This window comes from Balaenoptera ricei, chromosome 17, assembly GCF_028023285.1.
Source record: "Balaenoptera ricei isolate mBalRic1 chromosome 17, mBalRic1.hap2, whole genome shotgun sequence".
Lineage (NCBI taxonomy): Eukaryota > Metazoa > Chordata > Mammalia > Artiodactyla > Balaenopteridae > Balaenoptera > Balaenoptera ricei.
Window position 1 is genome coordinate 57,733,176 of NC_082655.1, and position 27,515 is coordinate 57,760,690.

Here is a 27,515-nt window from a genome sequence, read left to right on the forward strand (position 1 = left end):
TTCATTCAAGATATACTTTTAATTTCCTATATTTTTACATATTTACAAGGAATATGATGTAAAGTGTAAATAAATGTACAAGAGAGCACAAAACAGAAAAGAATGAATACTCACACATTTAGCACGCTGAAGCCATACAGCATCATAATGGACTGGGAATGTTAATGCAGCCCCCTACATGACTAAATTACACCCAGGAGATTCTCACTCAGCAGTGTAAGCTGTTAGTGCTTTCAGACATTTTGGGAAATGCATCCATTGTCCCATTCCAAGCTTAATTGGCATAATAAATGTCAATTAAAACTCCTTTAAGATTTTAAACTGCAAAACTCAAGTGAAATTATTTATGTATAGACTCACACAAGACTTCTCTACAAACTTCTCTATCTCCTATAAGAGATACGTTTCTTATACATTCACCCTGGGCTACAACATGGATACACACAGCAAACTTGCATTCTCATAGGAAAGAAAGTTATTTTCCCTCTCTTTCCTAAACACATCATCACTCTTAAGTTGCTTATAAACTGTTATATGTTTTATATGTTCATAGAATTCAGTTTTCTTTCAACAAATATATAGAGAGTACCAACTATGTGCCAGGACTGCAAATAATACAATAGTGAACAAGGTAGAATGCCCCCACCCATCAGTATGGAGAGAGCCTCCAAAATGCTACCAGGAAGTCCCATTCCATCCTGGATCCTAAATCTACACATGACTCCTTTTTTAACTTTTACCTATGAGGCTTAAAAGACAATTATTCATCCAGTAAAAATATAAAACAGAATCTTTGTTAACCTCTATATTTGGCAAAAACATTTTTTGTGTCTTATGTACAGCTCATTAATTTCAGTGTCCAAACATTCTGTTTTAAGTAGCCCAAGCTGCCAATTGTTTGATATCATCATCCTCTTCTTCTGCCCTCCTGGAAGATGCTGAAACAAACAAACAAAAAATGGATAAAAATTAGTAATTGGTGACATTCATACTTTCAGCACAGAAAACAGGTATGAATTATGTATTAAAAGATATATTTTATGAAATGAAAAATAAGTGCTAAAAGGGATAGGCCTGGCTATTATTTCAGGTAATTATTTGACCACAGGTGGTTGAGGTGGGGAACAGACCTGCTCGGGATCGATGTGCAGAGGAGGACGTGCTTGACATGCGACCTGGTACTCTGTCTGGCTGTGCTGGGAGGGAGGAGGAAGGCACATTTGGAAGTCGGATATTTGCCATCTTCTTATTTAATTCTTCCTGCTCCAGTTCCTCAAGTTCTGCCATCAGCTCATCCTGAACAGAGGAAAAAGAAAGAATTAGGGAGTTAATGTTTCAAGAAGTGGGTTTCCTCAAACATAATAACAAGAACATCTGCTACCCAATTGATATGTGAGAACCCAGTGAAATGGAATATTTATTTTAAGACTAAGTCTTTTTTGCAACACTGAGCAATAATTAAAATATGAATATTTGGGGTTGTGCAAATTTGTTGTAGTTAATCTTATAATACTTCAGTCAACAGTTTTTCAAGTAATTTGTGCTAGCTGAATATATAACCTCCACAGTTTCTAGGAAATTTACACCTTGCCTGTCATTTTTCCAATGTATCTTTTATTTTCTACTGTTAAGAATTAAGAATCTGTGAGACTTTAACTAGAGGAAATAAATATTTTCATTTGGGCTAATGCTACTGAAATAAAACAACAGGTATAGCAAAATCATAACATACCAAAAGTAAAAAGAATCAAAGATATTATTGTTCCTTTGTCAAATTACCAAAACTAGTAAATATCATGCTGTGTGTCTTAGTTAAGAAAGCTTCAACTCAAGGTAGGTACACTGTATTTCTTTCTTTTAGCAATAGCCCCAGAGAGTCTGGTTTAATCCTAAACTATTCTCTGTCCCAAGAACCTTAGAGAGGCCAGTCTAGTTTGAGGCTTTAAGGGTAAAAGTCACCTTATGACAGATATGAGATGACTTGAGATGAATAGTTCATGTCTAACTGGCTCCAAGTGTCCTCAGGTTGAGTTCAACCCCCCTGAGAGAAGTTGGGAGTCAAAACTAAATTTGTCATCATTAGAATTCTGAGGTTGTCATTATTAGAAATGACCTAAGACACTCTTACATTCGACCAAGGAGATTTCTTCATTTATTCATTTATTCATCATAGAACAAATTTACTGAGAGCTCACTCCTGGCTGAACTCAGGGCTGGGCAGGCAAAGTACAAACAACAGTCCCTACATTTAAGGAGCATATTGAATGTAGGAGAAAGGCACAGAAAAAAATAATTATTCTATATTAAAATGAGAGTAACAATACTATGGGCCAAGAGTGGAGATCCTTAAGCCAACCGCAGCATTCGATCAAGTCACCATGTATCAGACATACAGTAAGCTGAATGACTGTCTGACCACCATTATATCTACCTCATGAAAAGGAAATAAACATGAAACTGTATAGCATGAGGCCATGTGAAATAGTGTGGTCAGTGTAGTTGTGGGCTTTATGGTGCCCGACAGGCTGAATGAATAATGTACCTTCAGCATGAATACTCTGATATCCTATTTCTGCTCACAAAACAATTAAGAACAAATATAGCAAATGTAGTAGTAGCAGAACACACTATCCTACACTGAATGTATGCCCAGAATTGCCAATAGTGTTTGATGGTTACCAACAGCACTGAAAAGATATTGATATTTTCTTAAGCAAATATGTGGTGACAGAATAATCACCTCCATCATTTTCAGACTTCAGGTACCATACACTTATTTATTCATTGATAAAAGAATTTTAGAATTTAAGAAACTTTAGAGATAGTCTAGGGATCTGGTCATTTTCATTTTATAAATGAGAAAGCTAAGGGTCAGAAAAGTAAAGGGACTTACACAAAGTTTAGTAATAAATGGCAGAACCCAGATGTGCTAATGAGCCCAGAGCTCTTTCCACCATGTCATAGCTCACTCATTAGGTGCTTGTTAGTCTAACCAGGGATAGGCAAACTTTCTCTGGAAAGGACCAGACAGCAATATTTTTGGCTTTGCAGACCACATATGGTCTCTGTCTCATAGACTTCTTTGTTGCTATTGTCACTGCTGCTGTTGTTTTCTGCAATCCTTTAAACATATAAAAACCATCTTGTTCAACAGGCCATACAAAAACAGAACTTGGGGAGGCTTTGGCCTGAAAGCTACATTTTTCCAACCCCTGGTCTATACCATTTTAAAAAGCTATTGAAGAAACAGACGAACAGACAACAAATAGAAAACAAATTTATGGTTACCAAAGGGGAAAGTAGTGGGGGGCGAGGGATAAATTAGGAGTTTGGGATTAATGTATACACACTACTGTATATGAAATAGACAACCAAAAAGGACCTACTGTATAGCACAGGGGACAGCACTCAATATTTTGTAATAACCTATAAGAGAAAAGAAACTGAAAAAAAATAGATATATGTGTATGTATAACTGAATCACGTTGCTGTACACCTGAAACTAACACAACATTGTAAATCAACTATACTTCAATTTAAAAAAAAAAGTAGAATGGAGAAAGATAAAATAAAATAAAACAAAACTAGGAAAAACAAGCTGTTGACACCCAATTCTCACTTTAAAGGATTCTGTGGAACTACATCTTACTTATTAGATGTACCATTTTTAACACTACATGAACGTAGGAAGTCAGATTCTTTGGCATGCTAATCTGAGAATTGGAAATGTTTCAAAATTTGTGTGTACTTTGTGTGTACTTTGAGTAGAACAATTGAAATTCACAGTGCAGACACCACCATTATAATTATAGTCTGTATTATTGGACTGATTAATCTCAATGGAATGTGTGTGTTAATAATGTCACTCCACATTTATTTTGTTTCATAGCCTAAGTAATGAACAGAGGCAGCCTAACCTCTAATTTAACATAAGTATGACCTGTCTGTTTCTTGCAGAGTGACACAGTCTGCTTTGTTTTGCCCAGATGTGCAAGCACTCAATTTTTCGTAATGGGGCTTTAGGCTTCAACCATTAAAAGTCACTAACTTTACATAATCACATGCTGCTTTTCCTTAATAGCTGAAAACTTAATTAGGGGGCTATTTACCAAACTATATTAATCTTTCCTTTAAATCAGAACTACCAACACTTCATTTCCCTCTTAAGAAAGGTACTTTTCTAAGAAATTTATTCTTTTTTTTTTTTTTTTAACATCTTTATTGGAGTATAATTGCTTTACAATGGCGTGTTAGTTTCTGCTTGAAATTTATTCTTTAATGATATTTAAGGAAATGTGTAAGGAAACCTGCTTGCTCCATATGGTGGGAAGCTGTCTTTTTTAGCGGCCACAATACTCCATTCTTTATATAGTGTCACCCACCTCATCAAAGTTATCGCCAAATCCAACTCGTTGAGAAAACGCTTCTGAGATTTCTTGGGCAACATCCTGTTGCTCTGTGATCTCTTGCATCAAATCATCTATTTTGTTCAGATCCCTGGGAAGTAATATTTTATTGAAATAGTTTAGAATTTTACTTTAAAATTATGAATTTAGATATAAATTAGAAAAATGAGTCAATTTAATATAAACTCTTAGTTATTTCAGTAGGATAGTAAACATTCCAGGTGATAAGACGTATCAACTTTAAGTTGCTGAATTGGGCGATTGGGATTGACATGTATACACTGATGTGTATAAAATTGATGACTGATTAAACAAAAAAAATACTATTTGCTGCATAAAGTCAGGAGGGATGGAATCAAATACCACTCTGTAACCCTTACTAAAAATTTCATTTCAGATGCAAACAAAAAAAAAAATAGATAATGAACAATGATATACTGTATAGCACAGGGAATTATGCCCATTATCTTGTAGTAACCTATAATGGAATATAATCTGCAAAAATACTGAATCACTATGCTGTACAACTGAAACTAATGCACTATTGTAAATCAGCTACACTTCAATTAAAAAATAGGTAGGTCTACAGATGAACTGGTTTGCAGGGCAGAAATTGAGACACAGATGTAGAGAACAAATGTATGGACACCAAGGGGGGAAAGTGGTGGGGGGGTGGGATGAATTAGGAGATTGGGATTGACATGTATACACTAATAATTATAAAATAGATAACTAATAAGAACCTGCTGTATAAAAAAATAAATAAAATAAAATTCAAAAATTCAGAAAAAAAAGAATTTGCATTTCAAAAAAATTAATAATTCTGTATATGTACATATATTTTAAATTATGTAAATTAAATTAAATTGATAGCCATTACATTTGGGAGTCACTAGAGGGCAAATTATTTGATAACTAACAATATTTGTAGACCCATTTTGAAAATTTGAAATTTTGTCTGGTAGGGCATATGTAAAATTTAAATATATGCTGCTATGTATTAACTCTGCAGGAAGTGGTACCATGGGCCACCAAGGACCACTGTGACTAAGATAAACTCGGGCAGCTCTCAGCAGCTGCTATCAGGGCAGCTTTTTGTAGAAGGTGAACTCTGGAACTAGAGATCTATTTTCTAGACTGCCTAGTATGTCTGAGGTCCTGGCTCCCTGAGAACTTTCCCATAGCTGCTGATGGTCTGAGAGATTACCGATGAGAGCAGGATTAGGCCTATGAAGCCCTCAGAAGAATCAGCAACTTCAGCAAAGGAATCACAGGCTCAGGACAGACAGCTGCTTTCAAGACAGTTTCTAGCACCCAAGTCCCACTGGCCTTCAACCACCCACTGAAGCTGCCAGTGTCCAAATGCCAGCATCTGAGCTGCCTCTCCAGTACCTTGTCTCTGAATCATTCCTCCAACTCTGAAGCTAGGCCAAACTGATTGGATACCAGAGAAGTGACAATTTTCCTCATTATTAAGCAATTAACACTGAAATTTTGATTCCAGTGGAATAAATCTTTTACAAGTTTTCCAGACTCTATATATGGGAAAAGCTTAGTATTTTGACATAATTTCATGTAGTAATCAAAAGGAATACTTTGCCATCCTCCTATCACCCCTTATTTCCAATTCTTATATTTATACCAAATATACAAGGATTATTTATTTGAAAATCCTATGAGAAAGGTACAGCTAAAGTTTGGGTCTGGGAGTGAATTTTTCTCGAAAGGAACATCCAGGGATGCTGCTGCTAAACTACCCGGAGAGAAAAACTATGATTTTGTCATACATTTTAGCACCCCGCTTACAGCAACAATATAGAACTGCGACTCTGATAGTGAATTGAATGATCTCTCAGAAGCTGTCAAAATGATGGCTGTCAATTGATTATCAAGGCAAGAAAATGTTAGCAAAGATGTCTTCACTGACCTCAGCCTCTCTCTCTCCCACCTTTTCCCATCCATGGAAGCTTCTCTACATCCCTCAATCACTCTTTGCCCTTGCGTACCTTTGGTGCAAACTTCACTATGATATTTAACTTTGGAAAAGGATTAGGTCGCAGACATTGATTCTCAGTGTGAATATAAAGCAAATTGTTAGCCCCACTACCACTATGAATATAGATTACTGAGCGCTTACTTTGTGCCAGGAACTCCTAAGTGCAGTATATCTTGTATCTCATTGAATTTCACAATAACCACATGAGGTAAGTACTATTATTATCTCCAATTTACAGATAAGGTAACTGACTCAGGGAGAGGCAAAGTAATTTGCCCAAGGACAGTCAGCAGGATCTGGGATTATAACCCAGAAAATCTGACCCCAAATCCATGCTTTTATCTACTATTGTATGTCAATGGTTCTCAAACATTGGTTAGTATCAGAATCACCCGGGGAGCTTGGTTAAAAACAAAAAGGCCCAATCCTTACTTTTCTTGAAGGAGCTTGGGCATCTATGTTCTCATTAGTAGTGATTTTTGAGTCCCTCCAAAATTTGACAATCACTATTGTACAGTTCTAACACCTTCACAGATATTAACATTAAAGCCTTTTTAAAATTATAGAATGAAAATATTTGCAGGTGGAGTGTCAAACAATAGTGAGGCTACTGGGAAACATTAAGGGCAAAATGAATGTCCTTTAGTTTTTCATGGTCTTTTTTTTCTTTTGACAATATTACTTCTGCTCTTTCTCTGTGGGAACATTCCATTCCAACATGTCAAAGAGTCTCAAATGAGTAAGCCCATTCCTGTGCAGATCATCATATACTTCCAAAGCACTGAGGGAATTTATGGCTCAGAGGGAGACTAAAGTCACTCACATGTTTTCATGAACTGCTTTCATGGCTTTTGCTGCAATGCCCATGTTCCTTAACACTTCCGTGTTGGTGTGTGAGTTTTCCAAGGCTTCTCTCTGGAACTCAATGGTAGAAAGTGTGCCATCAATCTGAGTGAGCTGCTTCTCAAACCTCTTCTTTCTCTTTAGTGCCTGTAATGCAGCTAAATAAGGGAGAAGCCACATTTATGAGAGAGCCAATCACTCACTCAAGACACTTGCTGAGATATGTTTACTCAGCACCAACCATGGAATCAGTATTGTTGAAACCAAAGAGGATACCAAATAAAAAAACTAAAGGGTAGCATCTATCCTTTCAAGTTGCTTGTACCAACTACTGCTTCCTTAAACATTTTGTTATTCTTCCAAAGATCTGCCAAGTGTCAGAAGATGAAAAGTCAAAATTTCATAGTCTATAAAATATACCACAGAAGTGTTTCTGTTAATATTGGATTTTAGAAAAAGAATAGATAAAATAGAAGTAAATATCACGTATTAAGAAAAATAAAACTTTAGAGAAAGAAAGAATTTTAAGGACTATCTATTCTATCCCTATTTTCTTATTGCAAAAACAAGTTAATTGAGACCCAGAGAAGTTATATGACTTGCTTGAAGGTAGTCAGTGAGTGACAGTCCAAAGCCTAGGATGCCAAGCGTGTCTTGGTCTGAAGTGACTATGAGATATCAGTAAGGTTACATCTAATCATAAATGTCCATAAAATCAACACTGTAGAGTCATTCTCAAGGATTAGATGGCATACTGGTGAGGGAAAAGACTGGTGCCTTCAGAGAAATGGTATCCAAATACCCTCCCATTAACACTTAGCAAAATCTTACGTGCTTCTTTCAAAAATCACAACACTGAGTTCTTCTGACTATGGCACCTTGGAAGGCACCCCGAAAAATAGGCCCTAAAATGTGAGTTTTGATAAGGCATTTAGTGAGAATGCAGGAAAACAGCAGCAGCAGAATGCTAATATGAAGATAATTAAATGGAATTGACAAAAGAACTCAAATATTTTAATGGTTTCAGAGTGAAACATGTAAGTTATTGCAACAGAGATTTCTGAGGGAAGGCTCTTTTCTAATGGTTTTGGTCAATTTCTTCTTGTACTTCTAACAGATTCAGTATATTTATTCCAATTCTTTTTGTTTGGTGCATGAAGAGTTCTAGCCATTATACTTTCCTGCTGGATTTTATTAATGATCTATGAATCAATATTAGTTGATCTCCATTTAACCTTTGCCTCAAACTCCATTTTGTTTTCTATTAAATTAATATTTAATGTAAAGTTAATATTTATATATTAAAATTTATATTTTGTATATTAATATTAATGTTTAATATAAAATTAATCTTTCAGCTTTCTTTTTATTACAATTTGCCTGTAATAATTTTACATGGACCTCAATTTCAAAATTGTTTTTAATTTGCTCTTTTTTGATATTGCCTATTACAGATAGCATATATTTGAGTGTTTAATGTGTGTGATTATTTTTAACCATTCAGATAGTCTCCAACTTTTAATGTAAGTTTTTAAGTTATTCTCATTTATTGTAATAACTGATATATCATCTAGTATGGTCTTTTTACTATCATATTTATTGTGTTTTCTGTTTGTTGTGATTTTTAGTTTCTTTTTGCTTTCTTGTCTTTATATAGATTGATCAATTTTCATTTGTCCATTTTATTCCCCTTTAATTGTGGATAGTTATATATACTAAATTATTCTAATGGATACCCTTGTATTTAAAATATACACATATAATTAAACTTAAGTTTTCTATCCATGTTGAAAATAAATCAGAATCTATAATTAATCAGTACCTATAAAATGTATTGTCCCCAAACAAGATTGTCTTATCACCCCAAACCCCACAGTATTTGATTGAAATAATCTTGCTTTTATTAGTTCCAGACGATTACCAGTTTTTTAAATTATTCTTTCAATATTTAAGGAAACATTTCTTAAGTGCAGTAAGTTTCATAGACACAATTTCAACAGTTATTTACACTAAACTAACAGAGCTTGCTGGCTTATTTTCTTACTATTGCTTCTTGTATCCTACATTGTCATGAACCCAAGAGAAGAGAGAGAATGTAGGAAATAGAATATGTTATAAACAAAACTTGTATTAGTATCTTCAGGGAGATCAAGAGGCTATTGTGTTATAAGACAAGAATGGGCTTCCATAAAAACGAGCAACTAGAAAACAAGAGAAAATACTTAGGAATTAAAAACATAACTAAAAAAATAAATAAAAATGTTAAAAAGTAGAATAAATATAACTGATGACTAAATTAGTGACCTGGAATATAGAGTTAAGGAATTCTCCCAGAACATAGAACGAAAAGAGAGATAAGTTAATATATTGGAGGACAGAGCCAAGGAATCCAACATCCGTCTTACAAGGATTTCAAAAGAGAAAGAATGTTTCAGGGGGAGTCTGGATAATAATACAAGAATAAATAACGATTTCAGAAGAAAATAGAAACAACGGTGGGGAAAGAAGTAATAAAGAAATTAAAGAATACGGTTTCCCCAAGCTGAAGGAAGACTATTCTTCAGAATAAAAATACTCACTGAAAGATGGGAAAAGCAAAAAATAAAAGGCACATGCCTAGACCTATACTAGTGAAATTTTGTAACTCCAAGGTAAAAAAAGAAAATCTTAAATGTTTCCAGAGGAGAAACAAGCAAAGAGATTATCTACAAAGGAATGAGACTGATATTATTATCAAATGTTTGAAATACTGGCTATCCAACAGCAATGGAATAGTGTCTTAAAATTTTTGAAATGTTTTGAAGCTAGAATTCTGTAAAAATCCAAACTATTATTTAAGTCTGAAACAAAATGAAGTCATTTTTAGACCTACAGGCATTTAGAGAATTTATATCTATGCACTGTTTCCAAAAAAAATACTTTTACTCCAGTAAAATTTTTTTAAAAATCCAAGAAAGGACAATATAGGATACAAAAAGTAATAGTAAGAAAATAAGCCAGGGAACACTGTAGTTTAACAGTGCAAATAACTGTTGAAATCGTAGTTACATGAGTGTTTCTCCATGAGGTCTCTCTCTTGAAAGAGGAGGCTGCCCAGAGTTCTATAGAAGCGGGTGGGGCATGCCAACAGGCAGGCTTCCTTCCAAGGGTAGGGAGGAAGCAGACAGGCTGGGGATTCTTACAGTTGCCAAAGAAAGGCTTTTTAGGTGTGGATCACTTTTCTATATTTCCCTCATGAGTGGTAACTTTCTTTCCCCGCCCCTTTCTGCCCACTGTGAAGGTCCAGGGTCAACTCGGTTCTGCTCTACTTCCCTCCCCAGGTGCAACACCACAATTTCAGTCCTTGCTGAATAGCACTAACACTTAATTTAAAGAACAGCTTTTATTTATGTATTTAATCTGTCCTTTAGGAAAGAACTAATAAAAAATAAAAAGAACATCTGGCACAAAGGCCTTTCTACAATATCATACAATATCACTGTGGAGAGGCTCTTCACGTGAATGACCAGAGCTGTGTGAGGGTTTCCTCCTGAATGCAGGAATATGGGCAGCTGACCTTCTGTGCTATCACTCTGCCTGGAGATCCACACCCACTATTACATTTATTATATTGGATTATAATTTTTGTAAAATGTATTCTACGCCATCTCCCCTACACTAATTATAAGCCCTTTGTGGAAAGATACAGAATCCTATTCATCTGTTTCCCCAGCACCTGGCCCAGTTCCTGGCACATGGCCAACAAAATACTGTACATAACAAAAACCGATGTTTATTGATCATTTGCTAGACACCAAACTGGTGTTAAGTGCTTTATGTGCATTATGTGATTTATATCATTAACTCTCACAAAAAACTACAAGAGTAAATACTATTACTATTTTAGAGAAGATAAGATGAATGAATACTAAATGAAAAAATTTGATAATTTTGTGCACCATGACAGCATGGTATAACGGAAAGAGTATGGTCTTCAAAGTCAGAGTGTGAATTTTTCTTCCATGACTTAATAGATGTATATTCTTGGATAAGTCACTTTCCTTCTCTGAGCTTCAGTTTGCTGTTCTGGAAATGAGGACATAATCCCCAAGAGGCAGGGTGATTGTTCTAAGAACTAGTGATAATTTATGGAAACCACCTTATAAAGTACCTGTACACAGTAGAGACTGAGCAACTAGATATTATTTCTATTAATAATAGTGATTTATATAACAGTCATTCATTAATGAGATTGCATATCTTATTTCTGAGACCTCTGAGCAACAAGTTACCTGTTTTTTCACCCTAACTCACCATAACAGGAACATAATATTACAAAACAGCTCTGCATTTCAATGGTACAGTGCATAATACTATACAGCAGAGTATCCTAAGAAGCTAAACTCCAAATACACATCTCCACCCAACATACCCAGAGGTGGAAGGTTCAAAGTCCATCTCTTTCCTATCTCAGGCTGGTTCAGTGTCCGTACTTATTTGGAACCTAACTATACCCATTGACCCAAAAGTGTTTTCTTTTTTTTTTTTTTGAGAATTTTTAAAACTTTTCATTAAAAAAAATATACCACGCTTCCTAGTAAGAATTAATTTTAGATTACTTTCTGTAAATTGAAAAATACTATTTGGTATAAAAGATGGGGCTTTGGAGTCACTAGCACTGCATTGTAATCTTACCTCTACCAATTAAAAACTGTGAGTAATAACCTTATTATTATTATTATTAAGGAATGTGACCTTAACTCTCCTTAAATGATGCCCCCTCAGTTGAACAATAATAATAACAATAAAAATAACACCTAGAAGATGACAATAGAACATTGTACCCTGCAGTCAGGTTTCCTTTCAAATCTAGGCTCCATCTACCCACTGCTACGTGGCCTTACATAGCTGCTTATTGGAAAATGTGAATATAACTCATGTGGTCGTTAAAGATTAAATGAAATAACATATGTAAAGAAATTAGTCTGGCACATAGTGAGTGATTACTAAATATTAGAAACCTTCGTCATTATCATCATCTTCTTCACAAGATTTCAGAACCATATGATGGGAGCCACATGATGTAATGCCCAACCTTGCCAATATTTTTTATTAATAACAATAAGTTCTGGGAATTCCCTGGCAGTCTAGTGGTTAGGACTCTGTGCTCTCACTGCCAAGGGCCCAGGTTCAATCCCTGGCCGGGGAACTAAGATCCCACAAGCCGCACGGCGCAGCTGAAATAATAATAACAAGTTCTGGTCTGGACACAATTTTGAATGCCTATATTAACATATGGTTTCTGCCCTTCAAAATAGTTGGGAGAAATTTAAAAATTCACCAAGGTGTGAGATTTCAACTTACACTATAATGTCCATACCGCAAACTACACATTGGCCTGAATCAGAGACCTAAACTCTGAAGGAGGAAGCAGGCAATGAAAGTAAGTGAAGGAGAGAGAGAGAGGTTAAGGGGAAAGGCCTTCTTTGTTTTCTCACCTGTGAGAAAGAGATAGAGGAATATTCCTCTATTATAACAATAAAAATTAGTGCAAGAGTGACAATAAATGGCTGTGGACACTGGCTCCAGTATCAAAGAGCCAACAGGAAGAAGTGGGAACTCTGGAGACCAGGAGAGATTAAGCCTGACCTATGGAAGCAACACCACTGGGCTCCAGTCCTCGGCTGTCATGCAGACTGCACGCCCAGCCTTCCACACGATCAAAAGAAGCAAGAGATCTGGATTTGCATCCCAAATCCTTCAAATTTAAAAGCTGAGCTACATTTTTCAAAAAAACCTTGTGTGAGCAAAACAGATGATTTCTGTATGGCTGGATCTGGCTCCAGGACACCTGACACTTCTTGTGGCTTCTATCTGGCACAGTATGTTTCTCCCAAACACTAAGACCGGAGGCTTCTGTTCCAAAGAGTCAAGAGGTGTATGTGAGGAGTATCTCTGTGAGCTGTTTCTCATGTGAAATGATGATGCCACGGGCCCACCATGAGATGGACAGGCTTTAACTTTGATTTCTAATAACCAATTTAGGAAAGAAACAGCTGTATTTTTTTCAAATACATTCGACAAATGTTGCAAATAAAGCATCACTCCTGATTTGGCAAAGAAGGACACTTTTCGAGCCGTGTAATTTAACCTATGTAGAATGTGCAATTCAATCTGCCAAGCTCCTACATGTGCTTTTAGGCAGCTGATGAAACCTGGAAAACATTCTTTCTGAAACAAAGGAATCTACTGTATTCCTTTGTGGGGGAGAAACTTCCAGGGGTTTTGTCTTTTTGTATAACAGTGATGTTTCTTCAGTGACGGAGCTGCAGAACAATGCCCCATATGTACTGCTGCCAAGGGATACACGAAGAGCCCTTACTATACAGCCCATTGAGAACTGGGACTGAAATGTAAGAATTACCCACTTGAACCAAAATTCAACTAGCCCTCTGCAACTTTACCACATTGCCAGAGGAGGAAGGCTTTCAGTCATCTATGAAAAATAACTTCAAATAGCAGAAAAGAGTTGCAGTTTCATTGCTTAGATCATGTATAGGGCATCTTGATTGGAAAGGTCAATCTGTTATTCTTTGCTCGTTCAAGGTGTATAAATCCGTGCATTGTTCATCTATTAGTTGGCAAAAAAGGAAGAACATTTTAGGAACCATCATATCTAGTGACTACAAACAAACCTATCTGTGAAATATGAAACTGAATTACGACAGCTCTACTCTCTCCCAGGAACGGATGACTTTTAGAGAAGGCCTAAAAAGATGAAGCTTGGAAGACTTAATCCCAGAGAGTGCTTAAGTGACATGCCACTCATAATTGGTTATGTCCTCTTTTGCTTTTAACTGGGAAGTCTCATAATCATGTTGTTTTATTTGAGAAACTTCAACGTAAGCCCTGTTCTTACTCACATACAACTCACTTCATTAATCAAACAATAGTTCTATTTATGGCAACTCATTATAGTTCTCGAAAAACACAATCTGAGTAAGCATCACCATGAGCATTCCATAAATGGAATAAAAACAAAATGTTTCTGTTCAAAGTCACAGGTTAGATTGGAAACGGCTGGGGAAATATTAGAAAAATCTAACATTCATTTATTTGTCCAGGGCCAACCCATTATGAATTTTCCCCAGCCTTCGTCATTTTTTAAAAATATCCTTCATCCATTCCTTTCAGTCACTCCACAGGCATGCACTGGAGATCCACCACATGCTTTGCACTGTAGGGGCAAAGAAATAAGGCTACAATCTCAGAGGAGGCAAAATATAAAACGGGCATTCAATCACTTATTCATCATTCAACAAGCATTTATTAAGCGCCTACCATCTTACAGGAACTGTCTCCATGGATACCAACTTGTATAAGGTACATCCTTCACTTCAAGTAGCATAGGAGACATTGAGGAAAATAATAAGAGACATGTACAAGGCACAGTGGATACACAGAGGAATGTACACACTACACTCTCTCTGGAGGGTGAGGGAAGACCTCACAGGGAAGGTAATGAAGCCAGGGTGACTGTCTACACAGATGCTCAAACACACTGCCCAGTAAGAAGCATGAATGATGAAACATATTACCTCTAGCCCCTGACCCTCTCCCCTACTGCATATCTCTTTACTAAGTGATGTAAAGTTTCTGGCTGAGAAACCAGAGCAAATCACACCAGTTTGCCACACTAGCTGGAACTTAAGTAAGATCACACTTTCAGAGGTCTGGCCAATATTAAATGTCATTAAAAAGGGTAAATAGCAAGCTAAAAGAAGATTAGACCACAGAAATGATGTAATGGATTATACAAGGGCAAAGCAGATGCTTGAGAAAACAGTAAAAAAGGAATGAGATTGGAGAAAGTAAACAAGAGATATTCTGAGGAAAGGGCATTTGGAAGAGGAATATTGCTGTAAGCAAGCCAGTAATGTTGTACTGAATTTTGTGTTAAAAAAAAAAAAAGAGTGATTGATTAATATCATAAAGTGTAAAGGATTACAAAGAGGTGGCCTCAGCCATCTGCAGAAAGATAGAAAAAGACAAGGGAAATGGAAGTTATTGTCCAACAGAAATGATGTTCCTCTCCTCATCCTAAAAAGCTCACACTTACTTTTGGAGATAAGGCAGTTCTCACTGCCAGGATGTCACCCAAGAGATTAATAGAGGAGATAAATCTGAGAGGGGAAGGTCATGACCTAAAAGTGTTATTAGGCTTGAGTTGCCAAAAAGGGAAGAAATACTTGCATAAAAGACTCATTTTATTTATTTTTTCCTTTTTTTAAAATTAAAAAAAAAATTTTTATTGGAGTATAGTTGCTTTAGACTGCTGTGTCAATTTCTGCTGTACAGCAAAGTGAATCATCCATACGTGTACATATATCCCCCATTTTTTGGATTTTCTTCCCACTTAAGTCACCACAGAGCACTGAGTATAGTTCCCTGTGCTATACAGTAGGTTCTCATTAGTTATCTATTTTACACATAGTAGTGTGTATGTGTCAATCCCAATCTCCCATTTCATCCCACCCCCTCCCATTTCCCCCTCAGTATCCATACGTTTGTTCTCTATGTCTGTGTCTCTATTTCTGTTTTGCAAATAAGATCATCTATACCATTTTTCTAGATTCCATATATATGCGTTAATATACGATATTTGTTTTTCTCTTTCTGACTTACTTCACTCTGTATAAAAGACTCATTTTAAATATCCACCGAAATTCCTATTTTTCATAATTAATTGCTTCCAAGGTCAACTTCCAGGCAAGTAAAATTAACTTGTTATTGGAACACTATACAAATGTATTAATTAAAATCTTCTTGACATTCTTTGTAAAGACCCAGTTAAGTGACCAGGCAGAATATATAACCAATTGAAGGAATAAGTTTTCTACTTGCTACTAGTATTATTAGTAACCTCACAAATTGGTAACCTTTATGGACCTGCTATTGCCTAGAATATAGAGGAAAAAGTATGAACATGAAACCAGCAAATATTAAATAGAAAAACTCAGAAACAGCTGATTATGCTTCATTCTACAGGGTAGACATAGGTACCTATGGATGTAATTTTGTATGTTGTGTGTGTACCTTTGTGTATGTCTGTATATATGAATATGTGTATATGCATGTGTTTATATGTGCATGTGTGTATATGTATCTATATATGTATATATGTGTCATGTGTATATGTGTGTGTGTGTGTAATGTGGTTCTATTTTCTACTAAATACTATACTAAATAATACTAAATAAGTATTCCTTGTTCATATGATGCACCAATAGTTCCAACTACTGTGCCATGGCTTGTAGGTGCTCCTGAGAACCAACAGATTTTACCCCTAGAGCCCCCATTAGCTCCCACTGCTTATGATTCTATGATTATTCCCTGGAGATCCTATGACCAACAAATCTGGAGGAATACAAAAAAAAAAATCTGGAGGAATACATAATTCTTATCCTCAAAGCAAGGTGACTATTACTAATTTAAATTCTTGGAGAAAGGTTTACTTTGACATTGGTGATGAACTCTATGTACTATTCTTTAGTTTTTCAAATGTAAGTGAGAGAAAAACACTCAAATATTATAGTTTATGTAAATATAGTTTACATGAATAAAAGTTGTCAAACTGCTCAAAGAATGATAAAACATAAGTTCTTGTGTATATGATCTTTGAAATATGTGTAAATTGGCTTAACGTAATCATAACTTTTTTTTTCTTGCTTCAGTCAACACAGTAGAAGTTCTGAGTTAGGATAATATCTTTGTTCAAACTCCAAGGTTATATTGACTTTCATTTTACATGAATGAAATATACAAAAAGAATGGTAATATAAATAGCACTGCTCACTGAGAAAGGCCTGTTGAACAATGTTCCTCCTACAGCAAAGAAGACACACCCATTATGACTGTGCAGCATATAGCGCTCTGTGAAAGAACCAAAAAGATTCACTAGAAATTCATGTTCAAATAGAGAATGAAATGTCCAAAATGCTTGTCAAATGTTTGGTCGCACAATTTTATTTCTCTAACTTCATATGTAAGCCAAATATAAAAGTGTAAACTTTATTAATTTAAGCTCACTGGTTGACATTCAATTTTAAGTTTTTAAATAACTTCTAATACAAGGATTCCCAACTTTTAACAGAGAATAATCAACTTTTCCTTTCCTATACTTTTAAAATCACCACTCCTCCTTGCTTGCCTTTTTGGGTTTGTTTTGTTTGAGGGTAGCAATTACACTGTTGGTATTTAAGTCACTAGACTGCTAGATTGAGAAGAGGTGTTGGAGGCTGCACAGAGCAGATGATGGGCAGGGCTTTAGCTATTTCCCATTCTCTCACTGGAAATTCCCGCAAGATAGAAATATTTGAGAAAAGGGCTTAGCAGTGGGCTGAGAGAGCCACTGGTCCAGGTTTAAGAGCTCTTACTGCTTTATAGTATGACCGTATAAACTTCGTACTAGTCCTAAATATTTCCAATAAGTAATTCTCTATTAATACCACTTGTTTGAGGTAAGTAATTAAAATCTCTGGTACAAGAAAGTCAGTTACTCAGGAAATGGCTTACTATTTGCTTTATGTTTATTCCAGACTCTTTTTTTTTTTTCCCTTCACCTTCTGCAAATTTTTGAGCAATTGTGTATGTGTTAGAACTTCTATAAAATTATAGTCAGAAAAAGTAGGAGAAACTAAAATTACTGGTATATGCTGTAAGTTCTGGCTATAGTTTGCTAAAGCAGAGGATTGAGAGTGTAGTTTTAAAAAATAAAACCTCGATATTATCTATGTATTTTAAGTGATTGTGATAATTTTGCCCCTTAAGAGCACAAATAGATTCACGTGTACTTATGCATATTACAAAAATTGAATACCAAAATAGATTATTCATGCCCTTTCCAAAACTGACCCCCTAAGCAAAGCATCATAAACTTTAAAACTCAGAATCAGATGCCTTGCCTTATAGGCATAGGTTAGAGTATTATGTGTTTTGAGTTGTTTTTTATTCTGTTATCCTGAAAATAAAATCTGATCTGAAATAAGTAGCCCTAAATACTGAGAAACATACTAGTAATACTAAGTACATCTGAGGACAGTTCACAGTAATCTCCTGTTGTAGTTTCTTGAAACTGCATAAATCATATGATTTTGGCATAATCATCGTGTTAGTAGTAACTTTTCTACCTTATTCTATTTTATTGTGGCTGATTCAATAAACTACAAAATAGCATAAATCAAGGAAAATTATATTTTTGCTGAATGTAAATATTTCCCAAAATATGGTGCTCTATTTCAGCTTTGTGGAATTTAAATGAAGAATAATAAAAAAATGAATGCTCCAATATTTATACTATTGCTCCAAATTCATGAAGGAAAAAAATAAACTAGATGTAAAGTTATATAACACAAGAAGCAGTACCAATTACCCTCATAGAAGAAGCTATGGGTTAGCCAAAAAGTTTGCTCAGGTTTTTCCATGCCCAAATGAACTTTTTGGCCAACCCAATATGATAGGTCAGCAAACTGTCAAAATTTGTACCACAGATACTTGAAAGAATGATTCTAGAACAGATACACTCTATACTCTAGCTTCTGAGGAAGTAGAAAAGAAGCCAGTGGTAACTAGAAGCCAATACGAGTTCACAAAGTTGAAAATTTAGTTCAAAAACTAATCTCATGGGTTTCTTTTCTTTGGGTTACTGGATGATGACCAAAGAAAAAATATGGACCACCACTGGCCTTTTAACCTTATACATATCAAAATCACCCAGAAAGCTATGAGTACCAGAATTCTAAACCTTATCCCAGATCTCTTGAAACAGAATCTCCTGTTGTGGCATCTTAAAAAGCTTTCCAGGTGAATCTGATGAAGTTAACACACTACCAGTTCATAAACCAGCATTGTGAACCAGAGGTGTGTGAATATAGTTTGGTTTTAGGAATTCGCAAGGTATACTGAGGCATTGTTAGGGAAAAGAGAAAAAAACTTAGAGAAATAAGATGGTGTGGGCTAGAGATAGATGTCAGGTGTATTCATAACTAGATGAATAACTGAACTCACTGCTGAGGTGTCAAACCGGTAATCATGCCTTAGCTGAATCTTACATGAAACATCATTGCTATCATGCAGAGGTGATCCTGGAATGAAGTCTCTAGCGGCATGTCATGAGCTTCTGTCCTTGGTTCTGTCTTATTCAATACATTTTAATACTTGAACAACAACAAAAAAGGCAGCTGAATAAATTTGTGACTGATTGAACCAAAAGAAATGGCTCATATATAAGACAATGAAGTTGGAACTTTAAAATCTTAATTTTAAGGCAACTGAAAATAAGATGATACTGAATAGAAATACATGTAAAACATGGAATGCAAGTTTAAAATGTTGATTTTTAAAAGGGGGGGAAGGGTAAATCTGGCTGGGATTTTTAATTCTTTCAAAGTCCAGTTGTAGAAAAAGCAACTGATAAGGCATCTGAAAAGGCAGATACAAACTGAGGTTGTGTCTGCAGAACAAAAGAGATAAGAAACCCAAGGCATTCTGTGCTGGTCAGTTCCCAAGTGCGTGAGTGAGGGTGTAAGCCCTGGATCCTTGCCAGGGCTCAGAGGGGAGAGGGAGGTATTAAGAAAGTGAGACGTTTTAAAATTACAGTTTAAGTGAATAGGGCTCCCAGGACTGGTCCAGATATTTTAGGTCCCCCCCCCCCACCAGGGGTTAAAGCCTGATGGGAGCTCCCAAGGTGAGGGTGGAAATTGAGGGTGGATGTTGAGGGAGGGTCGCATTTCTATTGATCTGTCTTTTCCGGAGGAGAAATGGGCAGTTGACCTGAGAATAAGATCCAGGTATTGGATGCCCCAGGAATAAAATTTTTTTCCCTGGCCCCAGAATACACAGAGTGTGGTACAACAATTGGATAATCGGAGGCAAACAGAACACTATTATGGTGTCTGGTTGTAATTTGAATACTGGGGGACTCTGGGACCCTGCACAACGATTGTGGAGTCATAGTACCCTATACACTTCCCTAAAGAAAACTAATTCCGGTGCATAAGATGACTTGTCAGAAGCTCTGGGAGTGTTTCTTCGCAATTAACACAGAGGGAGGTTTATTTCTCATCGGGGTATCTGAGTGATGACAGAGGAGAGGAGAAACAAGAGAACAGGTGAGGAAGAAAGGAGAGCAGAGATAGTGCCTCCCAGTTTAACGGCCCATTAAATAATACATACAGGTTCTCAAATTGCATCAGAATCATTGAGTTATTTGTTCAAAGTTCAGGTTTCTGAACTCTACACTCAACCCTAAATTAGAATTTTTAGGGGCGTCCTTCTGAGTATACATTTTAACCAGCATCCTCCAGGACTTCTGATGCAGCTGATCTGAGACCCACATTTTGAGAAATTCTATTAAGAAAAGAGGTCGCCAGGTAAGTGATATCTCCCAGGGGAACTTCCATCCGGGTCCTGCAGGCTGTGCCTGTCTCCTATTACCTGAGCCATGCTTTTGCCCTCACTAGTTTGGCACTCAACCAGCTGACAGTGATGTGGTTCTCTTTACCCAGTTCTTCTGGCCCCCGGTGTCTGAGATTGCAGACTTCAGCTCTGTGACAACTATCATAAAAAGCCCAAAGAGATTCCAACATTGAGCTAAACTAGTGGGACTGTGCCCACATCCTGACTCCAAGGAAGCCTCAAACTGCATCATGACTCTGAAAACAAATTCATTCTTGCCCCCAAACACCTCAGGGCTCAAAGTGAGCCAGCTACGCACACAAGACTCTCTGTCTTGGGGTCTCACTTCACCAAACAGGCACCTGGCAAAGAGGTTGAATGAATGACCTCAGCTCCGAGTTGTCACTGGAATCCTGTGAAATGACACTGAGGAGGGATTTTGGTCAAATTCACTTCCTCTCTGTCTCAACCTCTCACCTCTGTAAGTCCACTTCCCAACAGCCTGAGGCCTAGTGATAACTCCAGCCTGGATCCACCCCTTTTCACATAGTAACATATTTGGATTTCTTGTTCTGCCTGGGAAAAGGTAAGCAACGGGGCCACCACAAGGGTGAGAGGAGAGAGCAGAGCGGTACCGAGGGGGAAGATGTCAAGGGGCACTCACTGTCAGGGCCTCACTCGCCTCACCCTGACTGACCTGCCCTGGTGAGCAAACCTCAGCACGGGAAGGGGTAACTGAGGAAGTGACAGAGGTGGGGTTGCAGAGCAGGAGACTCAGGCAAGTGACTGCTGTCCTCAACTATGTGAAAGGTCTTCACATGACAGATGGAGTAGATTTATTCTGTGTTATTCCAGAAGACAAATTTGAGCCAGTATGTGGATCTTACTAGGAAACTGATGTCAGCTTTAAAAAAAAAAAAATGCTATATTATCACAAAGGGTGATATTTATAAAGCGCTGAATGGAGGGCTTTACACAGTAATGTCGTTAATCATCACAACTTTGAGGATCAACTTTATCACCACCATTATGCAGATGAAGAGACTGAGACTCAGGCCAAGTAAATGGTCTAAAGTCACACCGTTTCTAAGTGGCAGGACAGGGCCAGGAATCAAACCCAGGGCTATCTGCTTTGAAGCCCAGGCTCTTGACTACAACACTAAGTTATTTTCTATCAGATATTTACACACTGACGGAAACTGAATAGGGATATTACACTTAAGCAAATCCCTGTGACCATCTCTTAAAGATTTTATTAAAAAAAAAAACAACTCATAAGAGAGGTTAGAACTATGACTTCTAAGGTGTTCCACTAACTAGTGTGGCAGGAGGGAGTTGCAATGTACTAAAATGTTGATACCTTCAGCTCCTGAGGCCTCCAGCCTGGGGTATCCAGAGTCCTCGAGCTGCTGGTCCTTGGTTATCCCAGGGACATACACAAATATTATCGGTGCCCATGGGTGCCATGATATGAAAAGAGTTAGGAAGCACTGCAAGACTAAGAGACCTTGTATTTCTACCCCACTAACATTACCACGGATTTAGTTTTCTCATTCTTGACCCTGGCTAGGGCAGAATCACCTGGGGGCACCTTTAAAAAATATTGATGCCCAAACCCCACCCCAGCCAATTATATTAGAATCTATGAGGGTAGGATCCCGCAGGCATCAAGGTGACTTTCATATACAGCCAGGACGGAAAACTGCTCTAGATGACAGTGCTCAGCAAAAATAGAAAAAAAAATTAAGTGACGTATAAAAAAGTCTGCTTTTCCACAAAGCAGATTACTAGCTTATATAAAGCAGGAGTTCTATCATAGTAATCTGAATAAACTGCATTAAAGAATGTCTGCTCTTCTCAAGTTTTTAACCAAATTATAGATCTTGCTTCAGTTGTTCCTCTTTTAGATCAACAGAGCCTTGATATCATGGCTGTTGCAAAACCAGTTTGGTGGTGCCCACTCAGGCTCTTTTTGGTAGATTATGGTAACTGCCAAAGAGGTTTGAAGTAAGAATTAGCTACCACTGCACAGCCTTGCTACAAGTTGCAATGAAAGCAAGTTTCAGACTCAGATCTGCAGATACACTTATTAAACAAACATACTTTGGCCAAGCAGGCAAAAAACAGTTTCTCAACCTGTTTTATGAGCTCAGTGAAGTCCCAGCTCTATGTCCTTTTAGTCTAATACACCTTGTATGAAAGGCTCACTGAACACAGACAGCGACCTTCTCTGGCAGGGTTCTGTGCTCTGTGGGAGTTCAGAAATCCACCTGAACCAAGGACTGGACACTATGCTGATTTGATCAAGCCCCGGGTACCATCCTAACGTTGTTAGTTATACACCTAGTACATTCTTAACGCCTGTTCTTACGTGGGGAGCAAGGAAGTATCTCTAAACTATCTCAGCCAAACCACATGTTTAGAATACCCACAATTTCACCAGTGAGATCCCATTTCTAACATTTATTATGCTAATTTAAGAGTTACTCATTTTACCAATAAAACCCATTTTTGACATTGAGAATGCTAACTGTCAAAATTACTGTTGTAGAGAACTAGATCATGGAAGAATTTGTACTGGCTGGGAGTGTGGCCCTTTCTGATATGATACTAGCTGGCCACTCAACTAATATTCTTGACAGCATGTTAGCTGACTAACCACCTCTAGAAGTAAAACTTTAACTGCACATACATATGGCACTCTGATTATCAGGTAAATTATGGCCGTTCTGACACTGACATTGTGTAGCACAAGACCCATTTAGTACTAAGTATATTTGGCCTTATTATGTGTGGGAAAATATTTCTTGGGGGCTAATGGAAAACAGTAACCATATGTATATGAAGTTATTTGGTTTATTTGGAAGATGCTGATATTGACAGTGTTTCCAGTGCATGGTCTGTGATTGGATTCTTTCCATAGTTTAGATTACAGATGGCCTCATGCTAACCAGACTCTTCCTACTTCCAGGGCCACTGTAGAACCAGGCTTGGGCTAACTCCAATGAAGCTCCCATGGAAAAATGATGAAAAATAAATAGCTTTTCTGAAACCAATTGATTATTTGCACTTGATACATTTCTAGCTACTCTGATTTAAGGAAGTTAGATTGATGTTCCTGATTAGGGTTGCCTTTATTTATTTATTTTTTTGGTGTCTTTATAAAGTCTACTTGTAGACACGTTATTTAGTGCATTGCCAACTCAAGAACATTATATTATTTGACATTCTTTTCTTCTAAAAGCAAATCTATATTTCTACTACTTCATAGAAGCAGACGTTTCATTTTTCACATTTTTTTTAAGCCAGTATTTACTGAGCAACCACTGTAGATAAAGCTACATACAGATCCAAGTGGATAACAAATAAAAAAAAACCAAAAAAAACCCTTGACAGAGTACCTTGATGGGTACTCTAAGCAAATGTCAGAGTACCCATCAAACTGAAGAGGAAGGGCCCAGGAACAGAACAACAAATGGCTTTTTAGCAAGTCATATTGGCATAGTTTCTCTGTAGAAATTGCCATTTAATAACATCCCAAAATATTTCAGACACGAAGTAAAAATAGAAACCAGCACTTAACTCTAAAACAGCCTACAATGTGGACAAGAGTTACATGCAAGAGCAGAGGAAAATGAAACTTGGCCTTTTTGTTGTTGGTAGTAAATGGGCATAAATGTCATTTTTATGGAAAGAGCAGGATTTTCAAGGTCAACTCCAGGAGACATGATTGCTTTCCTGTGTTAAACAATGGCAGGGTCATTTAGGGCAAACTAAATCTTCCCAAGGCTTCATTATGACTCAAGAAGCCCAACTTGAGGATGCAAGTTCAGGGTTTGGTGGTGAGCAGAGTCCTAAATTGCCACTTCTATTTCTGGGTCTGTCACTGAACTTGTGTTACAAAAGCAAATCACTTCAACTTCTTGCTGGGTTTTTATATGTGCCACGGGTGTTGTTTAGATATATTCTCTATAGAGAGAGCCATACACTGAAGAAACCAATTAACTCTGGCAAAGAACAAAGGGTTCAAGGTGCAAGAGGAGCACCAAGAATCATTATTGACTTAAAGACCTTTCCACGTGGCAAAAGCCAGTGATAGAATTAATATTTAATTCTCTGACATTACTTTTTTGGTATAATAGCTCAACTGCACAACAGCCAACTAAAGTCTTCAACAGCTGAGGAAAAGGGAAACCAGAACATACTAGAATATACTTCAATGGAGATTTACAAGCAAGTTGAAATGTGTGATTCAAAATACAAACACACGGCAGAAAAGTTGATATTTAGCATTGGAGTCAGCAGGACTGGACCAGGGTGGGACGAGCCAGGGGCAAAATTTAAGGGGGCACCCAAAAAAGCAATAATCAAGATAAGTAATATTTCAATGCAATATTTTTGAAATTCAAAATTAATGCAAAAAAAATCCATGATGAACAAAACATCACATTTCGGAACGAATTTGAAATAAAGAAGGGCTGTGCAGAACACATAAGGGCCAGTTGCAACAGAAAAGAATCAATAATACCAATCCTGTTTTTATTTTAAATATTGCTATTTTGTTCATTACGGATGCTTTCGTATCAACTTTGAGTTTTTAAAATACTGCATAAAAATATTGTTCATCTTGATGACTGAGATTTGTGGTGCCTCCTTACATTTTGCCCTCTAGGGTTGTGCTTTGCTCAGGTCTAACTCCGGGCCCCTGGGGGGTCATTACCAGTTTCTAGAAAGGCCGTGGGAGCACACGTGGTGGCCTGGGGGACAGGTGCTGTGGGCCAGACCGGACTGTCCCCAAGGAAACGGCTGGAGGTAGGAGGCAGAGAGTTCACTACTGGGGCCAGACCCCGAGCCTACCTCGTTTATTCTGCGTGCCGTGCTTCTTGGCCAGGCTGAGCTCCCTCTGGATTCGATTTTCCAGGTACTCTTGTTTCTTGCTCAGCATCTCTTCTGTCTCCCGAAGTCGAGCCAGGGCTTCCTGGGAGCTGGGAGCAGCTCGGCTCTTGGAAGAGCCTCCCCCTTTAAAAAACTTGCCCAACTTGCTCATGGTTGTGGAGTTGAAGGGAGAGCAGCGGTCCCGGGAGCGTCTCAGGGCTCCCCGGGGCCGCGCCTGGGGAACAGGTGAGCGCGATCGGGCTCGGGACTCGGAGGCCCAGACCCGGGAAGGCGGCGATCCTGGGAATCAACACGTCGTCGGGCTTGCCCAGGTGACACACTCTCCTGGGCATTTCCTGGCGGCCGGCTGGGCCCCGCCCCTTGGCGCGGCAGGGGCGGGGAGGGCACCGGAGTCGGACGCGGCCGACCGGCGCCACCCGGCCCCCCGGGAGTTCAGGCGGAGAAAAGAGTTGAAAAGAGCGACCAGACTGCAGCCGAGTTGCTGTTTTATCCACGCTGGGCACGCAGCCGGGGGTGAAGGACTAGTTTGGGCATGGCTTAGAGAAAAGCAATCCACTGTTCCAAGGGTCTTGGGCGGGGCATGAAAGCCTGTGTATAATAAGTGCGCTTTGCTGCCCTGGATGAACAAGATGCATAATTCCACATGTGTTTTTGTTTGTGATCGTGTGTGAGCACAGTGTCAGGTCTCTGTCCTTGTGAATAAGAATATTCAGGCGCGTTCATCTAGGTGTGCATGGTGTGGGTAGGAGTGTGGCGGGCAGCGGCTTGCAGGACATTTGTCTGCCACTGTGATGCAGGTGTGTGGGCAAGTAGCTCATTCTCAGAACGGCTGGTCTGACTGGGCTTGTTGCCGCAGGTGGAGAATCTGGGCAGGTGGATGTGTGCCTGGCTGCCCGTTGGCACAGGTGGATTCTAGATCATCCTTACATGGCTTGAGGTGACGAAAGACGGTGGTCATCTCTTTCCCTAATGTGAGGACTTCTGAGTGTGTTGATGGCTGCATTCAGTTCTGTAATTAGGAATCTGAAGCTTTCAGTATGATTGCTAGTGTACCAAAGCCTTTAATGGGGTGCCTGTGTTTGGATCTATGTCAAATACCTTTACAGAGACACCCAAGTAACAAAAAGGAGACAATGTCTTAGAGAAAAGCAGCATTATTTTGTTCATTCTCACTATCTCAGTCCCATCTATTAGAGCTGCAAGCAAAGAGTTTGATTAAGATAAAAGGACCACAATAAGTAATGATTACGGATGATGCAATTCAACTGAAAACCTGTACAGAGCATGCTGCAAAGAAGTGGAATATGGGATTGAGTCTATGTTCTAGTTTTCCAGGGCTAGGATGTACTCCACATAATACAGCCCTATTTGAGCAACATTACCCACCGTCATCAGAACCTATTTGTGATCATTAGCTAACCACTGATTGTTAAAGGGGGGGAAAAAGCATCCATTACTATGACAGATACAGCTTGCTACTCGAGATCAATAACGCAATTTTGTCTGCCATCATATTAACCCAGAAGCATCAGGTTGATGCTTTCTACCATTTTATCCAACATTGGTAGAGCTAGTGACAAAGAAATTGAATATTTTTATAGGAGGCTTACTGGTCTACATCTTACACACACAGACATGGGAACTTATCATTCCCCAATAACTACAGCCAGCCACCTCTTACCACTTCCTGCCTGGCCATCCAAAGCACTTATGGCCTGTAGCACATATTTTGCTCTAATCTTGTATATAGTACACTATAATAGGTATTATATTTTGTTATTATCTAAATATTTCATGAATCTGTTTTGGAACTTATTTTCTTGCTTAGATTTAAAACCCGTTGAGAGTGGAGAAGTAGCACATATTCTGCGGGTCAGTTTAACCAACCTTTACTGAGAGTATTCTATACATAAGGTTCTGGGAATGCAGGTGTAGTCTGC

The 27,515-nt window shown here is 37.8% G+C and overlaps 1 protein-coding gene across 1 annotated transcript; it reads right to left on the reverse strand.

Moving 5' to 3' along the window:
• On the reverse strand, positions 1-25,916 carry CHMP4C (charged multivesicular body protein 4C). Its single transcript, XM_059901443.1, has 5 exons — positions 25,537-25,916; positions 7,226-7,403; positions 4,383-4,497; positions 1,131-1,296; positions 1-938 (listed from the first exon to the last, which is right to left on the reverse strand). The coding sequence occupies exons 1-5, from the start codon at positions 25,724-25,726 to the stop codon at positions 874-876; spliced, it is 714 nt and encodes a 237-aa protein (XP_059757426.1). The 5' UTR covers positions 25,727-25,916; the 3' UTR covers positions 1-873.
• Between the last annotated feature and the right edge of the window lie 1,599 nt (positions 25,917-27,515).

What these genes read in the sequence shown, in the direction of transcription:
- CHMP4C (XM_059901443.1), bottom strand. Translation starts at nt 25,726, where the DNA reads ATGAGCAAGTTGGGCAAGTTTTTTAAAGGGGGAGGCTCTTCCAAGAGC. An exon ending in CGGCACGCAGAATAAACGAG is followed by an intron (nt 7,404 to 25,536) that starts GTAGGCTCGGGG and finishes TCCCTTATTTAG; the next exon opens with CTGCATTACAGGCACTAAAG. An exon ending in TGCACATCGATCCCGAGCAG is followed by an intron (nt 939 to 1,130) that starts GTCTGTTCCCCA and finishes TGTTTGTTTCAG; the next exon opens with CATCTTCCAGGAGGGCAGAA.